This window comes from Pomacea canaliculata, linkage group LG1 (assembly GCF_003073045.1).
Source record: "Pomacea canaliculata isolate SZHN2017 linkage group LG1, ASM307304v1, whole genome shotgun sequence".
Lineage (NCBI taxonomy): Eukaryota > Metazoa > Mollusca > Gastropoda > Architaenioglossa > Ampullariidae > Pomacea > Pomacea canaliculata.
This window is the reverse complement of record NC_037590.1, coordinates 22,145,344-22,166,342: the sequence shown is the minus strand read 5'-3', so window position 1 is coordinate 22,166,342 and position 20,999 is coordinate 22,145,344. Positions and strand designations below refer to the sequence as shown.

The following is a 20,999-nucleotide window of genomic DNA, read 5'->3' as shown; positions in this document are numbered from 1 at the left end:
ACACTTTCGCGGAGCAGGTCGTCGTCTGCTTTATTTTCTCCCCGGTTGTTAGACCAGCGCCCTCTGCCTTCCAGACACTTACATCCCCACTGCTCTCCTCAACCCCCATTCTCATCCCTTTTCTTGTCATTTCGCGTCTTTACATTAGTGCTTTGCCAAATACGAGACGGAAACGAGGGGCAATTGCCGGCAGTGTCGACTGGCTTGCAAATGGCGATGGTGGAGACTGTCATCAAGGGGCACTTAGCGCGGGGCATTTGGCTGTCTCGTAACGATGACGTTATTGCACCGGACCTCCGGGCTGTCAGATCACCACGTGCCTGCTTGTTATTTGTCTATCAAACCTTTTCTTCCTCCCTAGCTCGCTGGCTTTCCCCTTCCTCTTCTCTTCCCTCTTAATCTCTCCTTTGTATTTCCCCTCTCGCTTTATTTTTCTTTGTCCTGATGATTAAAGTGTAAACACAACATTCGCGAGACTTTGTAAGGCAACACGCTGAGGAGATGTTAAAACTGTGATGAAAGGAACCGCTTGTATTCCTCTCTGAACATACTGGAGACTCACTGGAGACCGAAACTTATAATTGCTTGAGTTAAATTAGAAAAAAAAAAAAAAAAGAAAAAGAGAAATTCTGAAGACAAATAAAAGAGATTGCTGCATCCTGCATTCACTACTGGAGTTTTTTTAACAGATAACAATCGTCCACTCTCGTTTCTTTTTTAATTTAAGCGAACGACCTGTGCAGGTTGTTATAAATGTACATCTGTCCCATGCTGTGTGGGATGAATAAGCGAGTGTGTGATTGTTGCGGATATATGTTCATGGTAAATAATTACACAAGTCTGGCGGTGCGGACTAGAGAGATCACCCACTTGTTTGGAGTTCATCTTGCCCTGACTGGGTGTTAAATTTTGATACTAAGCTGCAAAAATTGGTAAATTAAATGCATTGACCTGAACTGATATGTAATACCTACAGTGACTAATACTTCGTGAGCTGCTGGTGGCTGACGTTAGGACATTTGGGATTTGTTTACTACAAAGCTTCAACTTCTGATTGTGTGCAGCAGGTGAAAAAAAACATTGCAACGCATCTTTTTGTAATATCAAACTCTTCTGCCTTCTTCATTCCTTACTTACTCCTCACTCACTCCTCACTTGTCTATCTCCTCACTTACCTCACGCCTCGCTTACCTTGCTTACCCACCTTCAGTCTTGCTGTTGGCAAGTTTTTAATTGTTTGCATAGTTGTCGGTAAGTTTGTAGTCGTCTAAGTCCATCGCATTGAGATCCTCGCATCATCATTATCATCATCATCAGCATCAGTTTGGCTGAATTACTTGCTGTTTGCAAAGCCTCTTTATACACTCCACACGTCGCATTTTCTATTTTTGATGGGAGCACTTATTTTCACAGAAAGTAATGGTGTGCAGCCAAAGGTAGACAGCTGCTAATGTCGAGATTCAACTTCGATACGTGAACAGAAAGGACAACGCCTCTGATGTTGATTGCCCACCCTGAGACACTCCCATGCCACCCAACAACGACCGTTCCAGCGCCAGTAACTTGATGTGTTGAATCCCGTAAATAAGATTAAAGGAAAGGGCTTCAGGTTTGAAAAAAACCTCTAACCGTCTGTGCAATCTCCGCCTTCTACGAGTTACTTCTCCTGACTACCTAGGTGGCCAGTCAGATTACCGTTCCTGATTCCTGATTCAAATGTTTCCGTTGCTCAACCCGCACACGACGTTCGCCACCAAAGTTGCGTTGGGTGGTCGGTTTTCTTTTCTTACTTCTGTTCTTCCTCCCTCCCCCCTTTGTCCATTAACTACCCACAGCTGTGACGTGGGTGTTGCCTGATCACAGGTGCACATAATATATTGACTTGTATTGTCATGTATTGTCCAGGGACACACAGGCTTGCTGAATCTGCATGCTGCCAGTGTCGACAGTTCCATCCTTGACTACACTCTTGTACACCTGAAGCTATCTAGTGGCCATTAGTACACTGCTGTTATCACACTCATGGTTCTCAGACAAACAGACAGACGGAAGGCAAGGGAATAACCAAATAAGCAAGCGCACATGCAAAAAAGACAGACAGGTCTGCCACACGATGCCAGCTTTGCTCTGGTTATGCATTTTATGGTAGAATTAACAGGTTACAACCACGATATTATTCTCAAATTTTGACAGATATTTTTCTAACAACCTTAAAATGGGTTAATATATTCAAAATTTATTATTAGGGAACCAACAGATTTTAATTGACCTCGATTTTAAAATTATGACATCGTTGAAGACACCAGAGTCGAGCACAGTAATAATGAGACGTTGCCATGACAGCTCGCTATTAGTTTCAAGGAGCGGGAAATCAGCGTAGTTTGCTTTCTTCAGTCAATTCTTCTTCAGTCAACACCTGAGGTTACATATTCAAAAACACCCTTTTTTTTTCAAAAGAAGACAGAGAAAAGTAGTTACTCTACGTTCGTACCCTGGTTGTGATCAATCAGCCATCCAGACAACCCCGCAACACCATTATCTGTTTCTCTGATTCTTAATAAACCTGCTGCCGGGACTTAACGGATATTTAAAACCTCAAGATGCTGGTGCTAAACTTCCAATGATAGTGCTCTTAAGTTTCCTTTCAAAACAACCATGAAACAACAGAGCTTGCAACGGTCTTTAATCGCCTGCGATGAGGTGTGGTCCACCCTGTCAGTATTTCTACTCTCGTAATTTATCATCATGTCTATCGGTATTATGTAGCCATCGTTGTCTACATCGACATCTTCTCGAGGAAGAGCTATATTTTCGCTCTCCATACATTCAGAGATCTCTATTTAACTCTGTTCCTCTCCGTGTTGCATACAATTGATTCCAGGACTGTCAGCGTATAGTTACCTCCCCGTAAATTTCTACTTTGCTTATACACATAGTTACCTCCCTGGACGAGTAAGTGCAGTTTTTCCGCTGCGACATCTCGCGAGACGCCAAACAATTTGACTCCCCCTACTCTCCACCACCACCACCACACCGTCACCCTCCACACATACCATGCAAGTACGAGGAGGTGGAGCCAAAGACTCTATTTATCCCCTTCTCCACCACTTCTTTCCTGTGGAACACGGCAGCCCCCCAAGGTGCCAAAGGTAGGCGTGGTTTAGCTGCTGACGAACAGAGCCGGCCAGCCAATGGCTACAGCTTCGTGGCCCCCGCAGATCGGAATGACGGAGGGAGCACGGGGGACCCCCGGGGGTTACTGTGCGCAGTTTGTAGTGTTTAGCCGCTGGGGCGAAGCGTTTCACACCTCATGAATGAAGTCGCGCCGGCGAAGAGGGTCTGTACACCAGTGACGGGACCCCCTACCCCACTCACTCTCCCCTCCCCAGTTCCTTGTCCCTCCCTAATTTCCTCCCTCCATCCTGCCGCGACACCGTCAATGAATTGGCAGCCGCGCGCTCTGGCTGGTCTCGTCTGCTCACGGCAGTCACACTCCGTCTCGTGCCCAGGCAACTGCTGTTGCGCCTTCAGCCCTGCTTTTCTTTCTCTCGTGGGTCGGACAGCTGAAAGTTTCAGGGTGGCATTCGTAATGTTGGATGGAATGAGGAGGGCGACGGAGGTGTTGTTGCCCTCGAGGACAAGGAGCCTGTCCAGTCGCCGCCGCGAGTAAAGGAAGTACATCCTGATACCCCTCCCTCACCCTGTTTCTCAACCCTTCTGTTTCTAAGGGGGTGGATGTGTGTGTGCGTGTGTTCGTGTCTCACAGACAGACATTATCCAGTGCCAGCTAATTCCTCTGTTCACTTGCAGCTGACAGATGTCGAGGATATGTGATTCTCAGTGGATGATGTGAACAAGCTTTGTTGTCCTGAACGGCAAGTTTAATCGTGGAGCTCTTCATTGTATTTCAGTTTATTTACATATTTTTTTAACGATTGGCTGGGAGGACACAAGGTGGCAGGAAGGAGAGAAATGTGTTCGGAAAGAGACAGCCCGTGACGGGTTGTCAGGCTCCCCATCCCTCGCAAATCCTCTTACAGTGAGAGCGGGGAGCAGTGCGGCGCCATTGGATGCTGCAAAAACACATCATGACCGGCCAGACAGACAAAGTCAGGAGCGCGACGCACTGTTAGTGGCAGCACGTGTTGTACTGTCTGCCTGTCGGACACTCTGCCCCCCTCCATCAGGGCTGTGTGACACGCCGTGACCCTCATCCGAGGACGTAGTCTCCCCCGCCCTGGTCAACTGCCACGTAACTTTGACGTGAACAGTTGGAACACGCAAGAGGAAAAAAAAAAAAAGCCGTTGGCATAGTTGTCATGACAGCACGAAGTCAGAATCAGTGATCCCTGCGCTGTTTGGTTGTGACAAATCGTGTATCCCACTTTCACTGGTGGGGGAACTGTGCAAGGAACTGTCGCCGCATCTTCTGTGTGTCTGCTGCTGCTGCTGCCGCACCACGCGGGGAAGAGCGCACGCAGCATGTCTGAGGATCTGGAACTGCAATCGGAAGGGAGCGATTGGCGCGGGCTGATGAAGTGGAGGTAGGACCTGGCTGCTGCTGCTGCTACACTAGTTGTGTGGAGTATTCTTTACGTTCTGCCGGTGCAAAGCCACAAAACATGAAAGAAAAAAAATCTGCCTCGCTTTTTTAGCTCTTGGGAATTCTTCGGCGGGATCTTTGCTGTGCTGTGTTTAGTGCGCGGTGTGTGAGGGTGGGTTTGTTTTTCTTTCTTTTTTTTTTCGAGGGTGGGGGAACACATTCTGGCCTGCCATGTGTCAGAGCATTGCTGGAGAATCGTCGCGCGGCGGGGACCAGGGCTGGCGTGGCTGGTGTCAAGGAAACTGGTTGTGGGGCAGTGTCGCCTTAACGTTAGTCCTCCTTGTTCCCCAGCTTCCGGTGACGGAGGGCAACCAATACCGCAACATGTTTGCTGCACAGCAGGCCCCTCCGGACCCCTGCTTCGACTCCAACGGACAACCCAGACGTTGCATTCCCGACTTCGTCAACGCCGCCTTCAGCAAGGAGGTGGTGGCTTCCAGTACCTGCGGATCTCCGCCCAGCCGCTACTGCAAGTCCTAGCACGGACACGCAGGGCCAGGTCATCCGCAACTGCTTCATCTGCGATGCCAACCACCCGAAGAGACGGCACCCGGCCTCGTACCTGACGGACCTGAACAACCCCAACAACCTGACCTGTTGGATGTCCGAGCCGTTCGTGCAGTACCCGCAGAACGTCACTCTTCGCCTCAATCTGGGCAAGAAATACGAGCTGACCTACATCAGCCTGCAGTTTTGCTCCGCACGGCCCGATTCTATGGCCATCTTTAAGAGCGTTGACTATGGGAAGACGTGGGTGCCGTTCCAGTACTACTCCAGCGATTGCAAGAAGATGTACAGCAAGTCTCCGCGGGCCGCCATCACCAAGGCCAACGAGCAGGAGGCTCTGTGCACCGAGGCCTACAGCAACATCGACCCCTTGAGCGGCGCCCGGGTGGCGTTCAGCACGCTGGAAGGCCGGCCATCCGCCTACGACTTCGACAACAGCCCCGTGCTGCAGGACTGGGTGACGGCCACGGACATCATGGTGGTCTTCAACAAACTCAACACCTATGGCGACGAAGCGGTGGACGACGAGGGCGCTCGTGAGAGTTATTACTACGCCCTCTCCGACTTCGCCGTCGGCGGCCGCTGCAAGTGCAACGGCCACGCATCGCGTTGCGTAGCCAACAAGGAGGGCCGCCTGGTCTGCGAGTGCAAGCACAACACGGATGGATACGATTGTGAGATGTGCAAGCGCTTCCACTACGACCGGCCCTGGCAGAGAGCCACTTCCACGGAGGCCCACGAATGTGTCGGTGAGTAGTCAACTCATAAATCGTTCTGCGCCTTTTACCTCGCCTGGCCCCTCCTCCTCCTCCTTCTTCTCCTCCTCCTCCCTCGCCTCGGGTCTCTCTCTTCCCTTCTTCGCCTTGGGAGTCTCGAACGCCGAGCTTGCATCTCGCAACAAGATAGATGGTGCGGAACTCCTCGGGTGCAGGTAGAGCAGCGCGCATCACAATAAATCGCTCAAGGCTTTGCGAGATTAGATATTTAGTATAGAAAGGCTTTAGAATTTTCCTTTTTATTAAAAAAAAGCAAGAAAAAATTAAGCTTGTCTTGCTGCAGGGGATGTGATGTCAGATTTGTTTTAACAGATGTTATATCATTATCTGGCGGGATATATAAAATACGTATGTAAGGGAAATCAGCCGAGGCTGATTGTATCTTCAGAATAAATTAATGTTTTCAGTTTCCTGCTGATCAAATGTCAGTCGTGCTCTTCCGGCTCACAGAGTATGAGCATGTCCCCCATACAGAGAGTGTAGGTCTGTTTGCTCAGTATTTCTGGCACCGTTTAATCCACTTCTTTAATCTTTAATCTAACTTCCTTTTATGGCGAAGCCACGTGCACTTTTAGGGTCACTCTAACATAAAAAAAAATAATTTTGTTAACAGCTAATTCGTGAAAAAAGGTCAATGTGTGGTTACAACACGCAAGCCGACAAATAGGCAGATGAACAAAAATATAAAGGAATATGGAAAAGTTAAAAAAAAAAAATGTTCTAGTCTTGATTTTTTTTTTATCCACTTCGTTTTTTAACCGTCAATCTTTCCTCATTTAAACTGCGAATTGTTGTGGAAACCTTTGAATTATTTTTTATGTTTGTATTTGATAACGACTGGTGATTGTAATTTCTAAAACAGAAAAACCCATTGATACTTGGTAGGCAAAGATCATTGATGTTGTTTCGATACATGTTTACGAGTCGGTATATTTCTATGGGATAGAAGCTAACATGTTTATGGTGCGTGCCATTGAATGGTTGGAAGTGTTAACACGCGTGTTCCATTAGAAATCATAAATTATTTTTCACTGGTGGGTGAGTGGAAGGTCATCTTGTGCTTTAAATCACTTGAAGTACCTAGTTGCTCCTCTCGAACACCTGCTAGGATATCCTGACTTGAGGTAAGACTGTGTCTTGTGCTCCTAATAGTTCATCTCTCACACACATCAGTCAACAGACCTCTGTCCTGAAACAGAGTGAAAAATGAAAGGTTGAAACAATGTAATAATATTTGGTAGTAAATACATCTCCTAATCCAGAGAAACTTCAATATTAAAATTATTACTTATAACGAAACAGTGAAGCAGTTTTTAAAACTGTTTGCTTCAACGGCCACAGAATAGTGTTCCAGTCTCTGAATCGTGAGTGTGGAAGATGGTTTGAAACATTTGCGCTAACAGGCAGTAAACAAACACGTGGTTGAGGAGGTGACACTACACATTTACACACCCCACAGACTCACAGCTCAGCAGGGTGGTGCTACCCGCCCCAGGCGGCCCATACAGAGCTGTCGACAAGACCCGGGTACCTACCTAACAAGCCAGAACTTTCCACGAGTTCACAGACCTTCCAGAACTCGGCCTGAAGTCAGACACTGTCTTCTCTCCTCATCTTTTTGTTTTGCTGGAAAATGCGTTTTGAGGGTTAAAATATGACCTGGGCAATAAACAATCACATATAACAGGTTTAATAATTATTATTCTTGTTATAATTTGCACTTGAAAAAAAATCTTAAGTGAAGGAGGGGTGAAAGACTTTCACTCCGGGTTAGCATATCTTGCTGCCTCGTCTGGCTATTTTCTGTTTTCCCATACAATTCCTCATGTCTTCATTCCTTCATGTCTGCGGCATCAGCAATAGAGAACAACAGCTTCAGCGATTAGTCATGATTCCAGTGGTCATTGGCTGATGTTTTATTGAAAGACAACAATCAGACATGCGTTGGTTTGTGTCAACAATTTTTTTCACGCCGACACTGATCTGTTGGGGCCAGATGCACAACATTCTAATTTGTAAACATTTTGAAGGCCTTAACCTGTGTAGATAACTAGTTTTAAAGAAACGCAGTACACACACTTTTATAACTTTTAAAATTATAATTGTATAAAAACTGCTGAAGTCAGACTTTCTTTCGTACGCGGACTTGTGCAGCGCATCTAAATGTTCTGGAGCGAGTTTAGAGAAATCTTTCTAAATTTGTTTCGTTAGAACAGTTTTAATTTTTAGAAACATGTTATGCCCGTCAATTTATGTGATAATGTCTTGACCGCCTTTCTCGACTTGCTAATCGTGCGTGAATGTACACGTGTGACTGGGGGAGGGATGGGATATGTACTATGTAGATGCTACTATTTTTGCCCTTTTAAATGACTGTTATTGCCAGGCATAGTAGGCTTATGAAATATAATCTCTAAACAAAAATAGGACCTGGCACCACAAGGCCAGCAAGAATGTCTTGACTCCATGCACTCCTTCTGCACACCGGAGCTCGTTGAATGAGCGAAGAACGGACGGAGGAAATGCCATTAAGCCTCCCAAAAACACCACCTCATAAAGTATTTACAAGAAGATAATAAATAATAAAAAAAAGTGAATGCTTTTTTTCGTCTTCACGCTTTTTTTCGCCAGATCGTTTTAACTGTCCATCCTACCTTCTGCGATGCACACCGCAACTTTTTGGACTTTTATCGTGCTCTCCATCTCTTTGTAAATGAATGAAGAACACAGAGATGGGAGAAACTGTTAGAGCCACGACAGCAAGTATCTCAAATCTTGCTCTTATCTCGAGCAAATAGCTCGTATCTACACTTAACTCGGGCTTCTTGTCCGCTGGGAACCTTTTGTCAACATTTTCTTGGCTACTTTCACCAAGTGCACGCACGCACGACACCTCCTTAAGCCAGAGGAACGTTAAAAACCAACACCCGGGGTAAGGGGGAATAAAATACCCAAACAAAACAGACTGTGCGATTCTTCTTCGACAGTCACTGCCGCCCTCGCATACCCTGTGATCCCTCCACCCCATCCAGTTGCTCGCCGGAGAGTACTTCGGAGGGAGGAGGTGAAAACGATAGAATTGCGTGGTAACGTGATAACATTCCGCGAGATGAGATTTCACGGGATTTGACGTGTCATCTAGCGCTGGTGTGTGCGATATGCCCGCCACTGTGGTAAACAGATAGGAGCCGGAGTCACACTAAGACAGTCGGAGTTTTATCTCGCCCTAGTCTAGGCTACTCCACACTGACTGCCCTCTGATGACAGGACATCACCGACACCCGCTTTTCTCTCTTTGCCAATACACAACACCCGCTTGATGATGTATTGTCGGTATTCTCACTTCCCACGTCTTCCTTTGTCCTTTAATGGAAATGTTAATGAAGTTCAGCGATCAAAAAATGTAATTTTTTTTGAAACTTTATTAGATGGCTCTGGATGGATTCTTTGACTACACGAGCAGCAACAAACTAAAGCTGACCACTGTTTGCTTGTTTACATGACAGAACTAAAGAGCTAAACAGATGGCCTTTAATTTTTTTAATCATCTTTCTTTTTTTTTTCTTCTGGCATAGAAAACATTTGTCATGTGATCTTGAGTTTTCAATGGTAAACGAGAACATGTTCCAAATGCTTGGACACTTTTTATGTGATCGAAAGTTGTGATTTGCACAAACCTCTACCCCTCATGTCAACCACCAACTACAACAGAAGGATCCCCAAAGCCACCTTCCCAAATCGTTGTCGGGTGGTTGAGGGGCAGAAGTAACTCGTATTTTTCTGGCGGTGGTTGATCTGAGACCAGCCTCGACACAGGCGCTTCTCAGGTGTGGAAGACCTGGCATCTGACTCTCCACCCACGTCGTGAGTAATCTTTCAGTTCCACGGTTCCAGCCTCGCCACCAGCTGCACTGTCACGCCGTCCTCAACACACCATCTCTTTACCAGTCGTGGGAGGAAGAATTGGTGGTGGTAGGGGTTGAGGGGTGTAGACGCCAACATCTTTTCATGGGCCGAGCCTCTTACCTCTATCTGCACCCACTTGTGACCGTTGCCAGGTGACAGACGCATCTTCAGGTCTGTCCAGACCGCCTGCTACTCCGATGGTTAAATCAAAGAAAATTGGGGCAACCGGTAATGTAGCTGTTGAAACTCTTGTCACCACTGCAGCGAGAGGCCCTGGGTTCAGATCTCGTCACGGGATGCTGTCTGTATGTGAAGCCTCTTCGACGGGACAGGGGTTTTGTCATGGATACTCCCCTCCATCTCCCCGTCATAGTACGAAATCACCTCTTGGTGGAAGCACTCGCTAAAGCAATCAACCTAAACCCCAACTATTACTGTCCGGTCACAATCAAGGACTCAAGGTAACAATTTTCCACCTGCTAAATTTCCGGTAACCTACAAACTGCAAGATAACAAATACCAGACACCCTCACTATCGTGTACATCCCACCCCTAGCTGTATCATTAGTCATAAATACTTTGTCATGAGGCTGATCAAGTCACTGATGTACCACTTGGCCACAGACTTCATCTCGATGCTAAGCAAAATGAAGTCGTCTGCTTGGACAGGAAACAGCATTATCAAGATGTATCCCTCCCAGGACCAACACAAGAGCCTGAAAGTCGCTTATTGTGAGCGCAACATAACTCACGTGCGGGTATCTGTCAGATGGCGCTGCGCACCTGCCGTATCCACGCTCAGCGGAAATGGCTTTATCTCCACACCCTCGGTTACATGCTCACCAACAAGTGCTCGGGTAGAGCGTGTATTGCTGGGGTGTTCTCATGCCAGTCGTCACGAGTACATTTTCATCCACCGCTTGTCAAAATGAACCAATCCACAACCGTCTTCAGTCGGAAGAAAAAGCTGACGTCACCTTGTGAGGGAAATACCCCATTAAATGTTACTTTGTTTAGTGTTACTGTACACATACACTTTGTTTCACCATGTGACGGTAATCGCAATCCTGTGTTGAAATGTGATAATTTATAAATATTTATCTTGGCTCTAATGTCTCAAAAGATGTTGATTTATTTGCGTATACGTTAGAATAGTTATGATCGTTAGGGTTAATGTTCGGTCATCAACGGCTGTTGGACACAACTTATAAATAAGTTGACATAGTAATTTTCATGAATAATGGAAGGTCAGACTTCAAACAACAGTTTCAAACATTTCTCAAAGAAATTGGTAGAGCGGATCCACTGATTTTTATTTGCATAGCTCACTATTTTTCAAAAAATCCTTTTGAGGTTCCTTTTTTCAAACGATAAACTTTTATAGGGTGTTCTTAAAGCTGACCTTTTGGGGTAGCTTGTATATAATGTTTTTGTACCCACCAGTGTTATTTTAAAGCTCATAACTGAGTTTTACAAACACAATTAACTATAAACAAAATCCAGTCTTTTGAAAGAAGGAAAGAGAGAGAGAGGAAGTTGCAGGTGTTCAACGCCGGGTTAGCGACTGCGGTTGTAGCACTGCGAACAAGCCCACTCTTGTAAACATGTGCCACATCAAAGAAAAATGAGCTGCGTCGTGTGCGAGATCTGAACCCAGGGCTCTGAGTCCTTACTGGAAACTTTACTGGACCGGACCGTTTCTTCTCCCGCTCTTTCTCTCAATCACGTGTGTGTGTGTGGGAGAGAGAGAGAGGGGCACACTGTGCCAGACGCCTTTCCCAGCATGCAGTGCGTTGGCCCTGCGGGAGGAGAGCGACGAGAGCCTGTGTTTGTGCAGGTGTTGTATAAGGAGGCGATGAAGTGTTCAATCTTTTCTCGCTCCTCTCCGTGCCTCTAACCCTCCTCGCACACATCTCCTCAGCCCCAGACTTTCTCCACGTGCTGCAGTTCCTCCCTGCTCCCCTCCGCCTCCTCCAGTCGTTCTTCCTCTCGCCGTGACTTCTGTTCAATTTTCTTACTACAAGCAACTTTTTGGCCAAATAAAATAATTTTTTTATATGGCAACCGAACTTCTGTGCTAAAAACTGTTTTCTTTTGAATAAAATAATGTTGAAAGATTTATTCTACTAGAATTAGTGTTAATATATTTTATAATAAATAATTCATAAGATTATCAAATTCCAATTTATTGGTTTTGTTGACAAAGCAGATTATGAAACAAAAAGATTTTTTTAAAGCAGGAGCGACTTGTGTTTTACCTAGTAAGTATAACAAATTCTTTCTTTGATTTTTTTTAAATTATAAAAATTATAAATTATAATTAAACAAGCTCAGATTTTTCTTTGTCAGGAGCACCATTTGTAATATATTGAAAATAAAATACAGTAAATTGCAATAAATTCCATTGCAGTTTTACACCTCCTTTCTCGATTTTATTTGACGAAAGATCTGTCGCATTCCTGATGAACAATAACTGTATCGCTCCGTGAAGTGAGTAGGACTACTCACACAGGTAACCACTCAAACAACCAAGCTCTTCGACAGGTGTTTCGGCGCTCGGCCGGAGATCTCGGCTTGTCGAGCACCTGCGACCGAAAGGGAAACATCGGTGATAATGAAGTCATTAGTGTCAAGACGAGGAAGACAATGAGCTGACTTGGCAAAGGGTAAGAGATGGGGATGTGATGTCACGCAGGTACCGGTACACAACCGTTATCCTCACCTATCCGACACCTTTTGCTCTTTAGGTCTTTGGCATTAGTCCGTCTGTATCGCTGTTTGTCGGAAGGGATAGGGTTTGGGGCTGGTTGTTGTTCAACGTGCCGGGAGGGAAAGATTCTCTTTAATTTAGTGAAATGTGGGAAGGTTTTTTTCCCCTTGACAAATTAAGAATCAACAGGTAGGATAGCAGACAACCCACCCCTCAGCTGTATGCAGTCTCTAATAAATGATTTGTGCGACTGGAGGACGTGGAACTAAAATCACTTGGTAGTCAACGCAGCCCAAGAGTTGTTTTTCTACCCGGGTAAATACCTGTCAGGTACCCTTAGGCCGTCGTAAACTTCCTAAAGTGGAGTGCCGGAGGTGTAAAAATGACTCCCATCAGAGGAAATCTTACAAAGGAAATCGTGACACGATCATAACCTACCTGCAGGCAAAACCACCTACAGGCTTAGAAGCAAGAGTGTGAGAATTACGACATTGTAATGGATTACATTTAACCACAAAGTTTTTTTTAAATTGTCTTTCAAATTTTGGAGTTTTCAGTCAGTGCAAGGTCGTTGGTTATCTTTGATGGGAATGTGTGTGGAGTGGGGGAAGTGCACGTGGTGTTGACAGTTAACTATGCACCTGTGCACGTGGTGTTGACAATGACCTGTGCACGTGTGCACAAACACTGCGCACTTGACCCCTGACCTGCTGACACACATCACCCTCACCACAGCCCACGCACGCAACTGTGGTCACGCAAGATGGTGTGGGACTGACAGACAGCCTGTAGCATCATCATCATATATCTCCGTGTCACTGGCCCTTCATCACCTGAGTAACAAGTAAAATTTCAGCAGAGTGCCAAGGTGTTTTCCAAAGGAAGGAAAGGAGTATTTCGTACTTTTGGGGGCTTTGGTCATAGAGAGATGTGAGCACGGTGTTAATTTTCTGTCGAACATGGAGCTTTTACATTTTACGTTTTTCCGTGTATCCATTTCTGCGTTCTTGTCACTTAATTCATCGCAAAACTTTTTTTTTTTTTTTGCTTGTACACAAGTCCACAGTACTTTGTCACATACGTTGTTTGCCCGTGTAGGTATACGTCATCTTGAGTGTTTTCACATTCGCACTTCACTTGTTGCTTGTTATACAGTCTCTCCTGCCTGTAACTTAGTCTTCATTGTAAACCTCCCTCTAAGACCAAGTTGCAAGGTTAACTAACACTTTCGATTTACTTTCACATCTTTCATTTAGCTCCACATGATTCCTCCCAAGGAAAATAATAAATGATGGATTCATCCGCCTGTAGCAACTAAAAATTATGATAGTTCATTTATTTTCCAACGCTTTCTAGTAGTGAACTTACACTTTCAAAATGATTTTTTTAATAGCGATTAAAATTCTGAATTTCCTGTGTTGAACCTAGGAACACACACACAAGCAGGAATGGAAAAAAAAGACTAAAATGTAAAGTCAACTTTTCTCGTTTTTTTCTGCCATTGGTAACATCTCCCTCCCTTTTCTCTCACTATTTCTTCCTCCTTTTCTATTCTTGAGGCGGGATGGTTCTCAAACGCATGACCTGACGGCCTGGCGGGCGGGACCTAAGCTGATGGCCTGACCGTGGGGCAAACAAACAGCATCTTTCACTGGCAGCACGTCCAGCCTAGAGCCGCGTGCCTTGACCCTTGCCCTGTGACCTCTTCCAGTAACACCTGAGCAACCACCCCACCCCCACTCCCACGTGTAGTGTCTTGCGTGACGTCGGCTGGTCCCTGGTGCCGCCAGACCAAGCGTTTATCACGTGACCCACGGATGTGTCGGGGTTTTTTTGATGGTTTTTTTTTTTTTTGGGGGGGGGGGAGTAAATTTCCGCTGCTGGGACAGTGGGAAATAACATTCAAACACGCTCCAGCCTGTTAAACAAATTAAAAATATAAAGAATCGAATTAGATCCATTAAACTAGCAATACAGTAATTTTTGGATGCTTAGTTTATCCAGATGGAGCAGACTAATCCCAATGAGCATGTTTCAGTGAGATGGAAACTAGACTGACACTGTACATTAGGTCTGATTTCCATTCGCTGTCTTAGTTTTGTTTTTGTTTTTTGTTGTTGTTTTTTTAATGTCGATGTCGACAACACTTAATTTTTTCCCCACGCACATCTCCCCCTTCCTATCAAAAAGATAAGACAAAAAACACTAGAAATAGTTGTTTACTGTTTAAAGGCCAGTTTCCTATCGTCTAGCCCACAGATAGCAGTTGTTATCCAGTGCTCATCCAGTTAAAGGAAACAAGACTAGTGCCGTTCAAACTGGACAGGTCTGTCTGTTTTGTCCTGTGTGCTCGGTCACAGTTCTCATTGTCCCACGACCTGCCGAGTTTTGTCCAGAGGTATGCAGGTGTCAAGTTTGTGGAGACTAGACGGTGAGCTTTGCTCCTTCCTCGGGAAGCGCACGTTCCCAGTATGTCCTGCTTGGGCCGGAGTTGCAAGAACGAGCTCCAGTGAGTTCCTCTCACTCCTGTGTCAAAATTTCCACAAGTCATCTGACAAAGAAACGGAGAGACCCTGCAAAAATTGGCGATAGCCTGCAGTTCGTTTTGATTACGAGAGCAGACAGAATTCTGAACTATTTCTCTACTTCCGCTGGCATCACACAAACTTTTACTGTAAGTAGCAGATGACGAGCTGACATCGTTGTCACAGGAGAATTATTTTAACTGACATGGTAGCCATATCAACGGAGAACGTTTTATCATGTTTTTTTTTCCTGCCGAGTAGTTAAATCAGAGTGCTACTTGCAGTTGATTGCTTCAAGCATTTCTTTTTATCCCATTAGCAATCAAGGTGGCAATAAATTCGAGTCCCGGAAAGAAATTTTTTCTTTTAAGTGTGGCACAGAATCTGCAGGGAGTCAAGCAGTTGTTGCTTTGTACACGTTTTCTCTGACACTTCTTGTTTGAGTTTCTTTTTTAAAATTTATTTCACTTTAAAATTTTAAAACCAGTTCTGTTGTATGTCTTAGATTTTGGTTAGCTGTAGAAAGACATTCAAGCGCTGTTCCAGTACAAGTGTAGGAGTAAGGAGGTTGTTAGAGATTAATGCGATGTTGCTCTCTCAATGATGGATGCTACAAGTCACGTGCTTGTGCCTAACACGCTGAGAGATAACTCTGGTAGGAGATAACTCTGTATTCTGTGTATTGGTTGATTTCCTCGTCAGTGGTACATCCTGACCCTTCATGGAGTTAAAAAAAAAATTGGCAAAGAAGGGGGATAGGATTTAAAAATTTTAAATTTAATTTATATTTGGTTTCTCGTCCTTTTTTAAAATTTAAATTTTAATTCTCGTCGAGTATCTGAATAAAGTTCATGATCCCGTTATTTGTCTCGCTTTGAATCCGAGAAGCCAATACTTGTCCGAAGGATGCGCTCTGCATGTGGAATCAGTGGCTGGTTCATCCTGTGCGTGCTTTAGCAACTTTCAGAAAACAATAAAACCTGTTTAGTTTTTACACACAGATTAGAGTGATGTCCCTTCGCGTAAATGACCGAGGTTGACGAATCTGTTTCACTCTAAGGCAAGTTTACATCCAATAGATACGGGTTTTATTATTATGTCTCGATGGGTTCTTGCTTTCTTTTTTCACTGGATTTTCCCATTATAAACCGTGTAAATCTAGTTTTATAACTTTTTCATGGGCCTGTGAGCAGCTACTTGCAGTAGGTCTGTGCTATCCTCATGTCTGCTTATCACAGCTTATAAAACAGAGCATTAATCAGCGCACTGTGGAGACAATGATACCGTCTGAACCTCTGCAGGCTTTTGGACCAACCTCTGTTTAAAGCTGAGATAGAAAGAACTCCCAACACACACCAAAACTCTTCCTTTGGGTCTCTCTCATTCACTCACGCGCCAACACACACCTGTCAGGCCCACTTGCATGAAGATGTTTCTGGAACCGCACCTTAGTGGCAACTCACGGAGTAAGTCTAGTTTCGACTGACTACTCTGACTGCTCAAGAGTTCATCGCACTCGGTCCTTCACTCCGACCCGAGGCAAGGAGTGCACGGCGAAAATCCCAGTGGATTGCAATCTGTGATCCGAAGTGTGAAGAATCCATCCCCTGCGGGTATTGTTTGCTTCCTTTAAGTCACTTCTGATTCTTCACCGGTCCCCTTGCTGCCTGCCCGGAGCAGCCTCCTCTGCTTTTCTTTCAGACATTATCGCTCAGTTTGTCTAGACTAACGTGGCCCTGTTATCGCCGGCAAGCCGATAACCGCAGTCAAGAATTATTAGAAAGCAGAGGCGCTCAACAGTCACTCCGCCTGCTTTTATTTGATATAAAAATCTTTCCTTTCATTCATTCATTCTATTGGATTTGGACATTTTTGTATTGCAGCTCGTTCTTTCTCACGTTTTCTTCGTGGCATGAGAGACTGTGTGTGAGTGTGTGTTAGAGGAAGGGGAGCGTGCGAACGTGCTAAGCGCGTGTAAATGTTGTTTACCTCGCCTAGAATAGAGGGTCATTGTGAATACCGGGATGTGTGAAGTAGTCTGCTTGACCTCATTTTTTGTCCCTTACTTCACCATCCTGTTTTGACACAAGATTTTAAAACGACCGAAACCCTTCTAGAACCTTTTATAAGTAAAATAAATCAAATTTAAAACGTTATAATTAATAATGTTTAACAGGAAACATTTTGTAAAGTTTATTTAAGAAAACATTTTCAGTAGCTGCAATATGATGCTTTCAATAATTTATACTCCAAACCAAACAACTTTAGTAATATATGTGTAATATATATATAAAGTAATATACAGTAATCCCTATACATAGGTGGCACAGCAGACAAAGCCGAGGGCCACGAGAAGAGAAAATCCTTCGTGCCGTATCTTGTTGGCGATGAAAGGAACTCACTTTTCTTTGGCTCCGCTTGTGGGTGTTGTTGGCAGGAGGGCAGAGGCTTTAAGTTGGGGTCACAAGAAAGACTTGGCAGACTTGCTCTGTTCGAAATCACATTCCGTTAGCTTATGTGTGTAGTTGTGCTGGGCCGGTTTGTTTGTATCATTTGTCTTTATTCCAACAAAGACCAGAGGCAAAGAACTGCGGTCCATTATTGTCCTCTAACTTCTTCCTTTCTTTCTCTGAAACATCTCTCTGTCATAGCACACACACACACACGAAAAGAATGAGAGTCTGTTTCATTCAATTAAAAACTGAGCACCGAGCAATATCTTTGAAAACAAATATCAGGGCGTTGGTCTAAAGGATTACTTGAGGATAAATCTGGTTATTGTAGATGGGAGAGGATAGAGCTGTTGACATACCTTCAGCTGTTTCTTGCTTACCTTCCGTCCACTTTAATCGAGTACTTCTGCAAAAACAACAACAAACAAACAAAAACCCTTAGCCCTAACCTTGCACAATTTGCTACACACCACGTGACTGAGACTGTGTCTACCGATCCTGACTACTGATCGAAGTCGCTCTGGTGTTGTCAGGCAATATGGCGACTGTAGACTTCACCACAGCGTTCGATTTTGACTATACACTTCTCTCTCAACAATAGTGAACGCACCAGCAAGGACTGCTTGAATATATTTTGCTCACGTTTTTGGACGAATTGAAAAAGAGAAGTTTTAACAAGCAGCCACGACGAACAGAGGACAAAATTATTCTAATTTCTGTCGTCTGTCACTCCCAGTTCTTTCAAGCTGTGCAAAGGTGCTAAGATCCTTATGAAAGCCACAAAGTGTCATTTGTGCATTTGCTATACCAGGTCGATCAACCCGGGAGCTTTGTGTTGTTAACAGCCAATTACCTGAGTTCAGTCAGCCACAAAACGATTTACTGTGCTTGTGAAAATAGCATTCATGCACGTCCAACACGTAGCCCAAGCGACAGAGAATGTTTGTTACATTTTCTGCAGAGAAGGTATCAATAGAAATAACATTTCTTCCCATAGAAATAGCATTTCTATTCATCTCTTTGTCTGGTCAAGAAATTAGAAAAAAAAGAAGAGCAATGGTGGAGAGTTGTGTACAATGAGACCCCACCCTTTGAGTTGTCAAAGACTTTTTAGCTCTTTTACATTCTGATTATTGAAGAATATCAGTTGGAACTCTTTTTCACCCCCTCCCTGTCTTCTTTTACGAAAGCAAGATTTTGTAGGGACCCCAACATGTGTGCATTCGTCGCTAATCTTAGCCGGATGTCTCATTCTGAAGGAATGTCGGGAAGCTTGGAAAGTCTTTAGGGAGGTCGATATCTTTTAGTACCAATTCTTTCCGCTCCGTAGGTGTCATCTTACTGGAATTCGCCTGCTTTTGTAGCTGCAGAGACACAGCAGTCTTTGTAGAGACACTATTATTGAAAAATATGACAGATTCTTTGATGTTATTCGACGAGGCTTAGATACCATAATGTAAGCAGAACCTTTTATTTTAAATTATTGTTCGTGATTGGACACGGCAGACCAAGCTTTTCAGCCGAGCTTATTAGACAGGACAATACACAATGAACATCAACAGTACTATTCTGTTTTTAAATTATGAATTCAGAAAGTACTTTTTCTGACAGGCTTCATGGAATGAAAGTTACAATATAGAATTTGGGTCTCAAAAGCCAAGGAGAAGGATTTTTTGGATTGACATTGCCGGGTAGGTCTCATTATCTTATCAGGAGGAGGTCGTAGTAATATGAGCACTCCTTCCTACTCCCTCCTGGTGGGCTTTTATGATCCCGTATGCAGAAGGGATTGCTGTCGCGAACTCAGTATTGTCCTTGTTGATCGGGAAAGTGGTTTTACGAAAGTCGGATTGGTTCTTGGGATTATTATCATCTAGAGATGAGGGCTTTTTAGCGACAGGATGATGAGTGGCAGGAAGCTGAGCATCGAGAATCGCCTCTAATGGAGCGCGTTTGCTTGTGAATTCGCCGAGAGTCCATACAAATTTATTTAAGCGCATATCATGAGTAAAATGATGATGTAGAACGTACACGCCAAATTTGGACGAGAAGGAAGAATAGAATGAAGGCGATTAGGACGATGTATGTCATCAGATGAGATATCAATGCAACAAAAACACAGAGAGAGACTTCGCTCCTTTCATCTGTCAGATTGTAGAAGTTCAAAAGGTAAACTGTCTTCTCTGGTGTCTAGTGTATGTATAGCGTGTGAGAGCTGTTGCTTACTCGTTGTAGCCCATTACTTTGTCTAAATAAACTCGGTAGTGGATTGGTCATCGAGAACAATCAGTGGACAGAAAAGCGATGCTTAAAATCCCTGGTTGCTTTTTTTTTTTACATGCTTTGGAGTTCAGAATATAAAACTTAGTCGGGCGCAGTTGTGAGGTCGACCTGGAGTCTGACAAGCTGATTGTTTGCACATGCGATATAACATTTCTTACAGCTGAGGATAGACTGTCAAGATCTGACAGCCATCTTTATACCAGTTGCTAGTGTATCTATAAGCGCCATTTTTTAAAGACTGATATAATCAGGTCCTGAAGTTCTTCTGCTACTATGTTTTAATCATATGTTTGCCATGAACGCAATGTGGTGTGTTATGTGTGCGTGCTGTGCGCTCAACGACATGCACAAGAATGAGAAGAAAGTAGGCATAGAAAGAGAAGAGAACGAGATAGGAAGGAGGATAAAAATACAGCCGTAGACAAAGCCGTTGCAGAGCGTTTCACCGTTTTGAAATGATGTTGTCTACACGAGCAGGGAGGTGGTTGAAAAAGGGATGAAGCCCGAACAAAGAGCATATAGTAGATCGCCCACTAATCCTCCAGTACCACAGAAAGATTAACGTGCTCACAATGAATGGGTGGTAAGGTTATGCAAAACCCCTGGTTCGCTTCCCATTCGGAGGGCGGCGATAAAAGACGGATCTCATTACGCTCTGAACAGAATCCACCCCCTCTTTATACACATGCACGCACTGGATGGGAGAGTTATATATACATCGATGGATGAAATAAGCAGATCGCGCACGCAATTCAGGGCACCCACATACCACTTCCCTCTAAATCAAAAGATATCTGGGACCGGTAATTAACGATGTAAACTGGAAACGAGTTTCACTCATGAAGCGTCGCCGCCGCTCTTGTGCATGACGATTAACCCTTGTTTTGGGCAGATTGGGCTGCGGCTTGCCGGGTATGCTCGTCCCTGGTGGCCAAATGCTGTTCGGCCCGGTTGCACCGAAGCGAGGATTGTTGCCTAGTTATAGGGGCCAAGCCTGGGTATCGGGGCTGGGGCGTGTGCAACATTCCTCCACGCACCTGCCATGAAAAGCTGGGATTGCATTCACCTTCGGATGCCTGAGCGAAAGTTAGTGTTCAGAAACTAGATCAGATCAGTGATGGGCATTCCTACGCCTCATTATCCGCTTTGAGGAGTCGCTAGCCTGTGTTATATCTTCGCCGTGCTTGTCTGGAGCATTGAATAACCTTCTTACAATGCGGACGGTGTGTAAAGGGG

General features: G+C 44.6%; 1 protein-coding gene across 1 annotated transcript in view; it reads left to right on the top strand.

Annotated features, from left to right (window-relative positions):
* The first annotated feature begins 3,084 nt into the window (after window positions 1-3,084).
* Window positions 3,085-20,999, top strand: part of LOC112565925 (netrin-1-like) — a 68,548-nt gene continuing 50,633 nt past the window's right edge. The window contains 2 exon segments of the mRNA XM_025241825.1: window positions 3,085-5,080; window positions 5,082-5,859. Of these exon segments, the coding sequence (XP_025097610.1) occupies window positions 4,775-5,080; window positions 5,082-5,859 (1,084 nt within the window). The 5' untranslated portion in view covers window positions 3,085-4,774.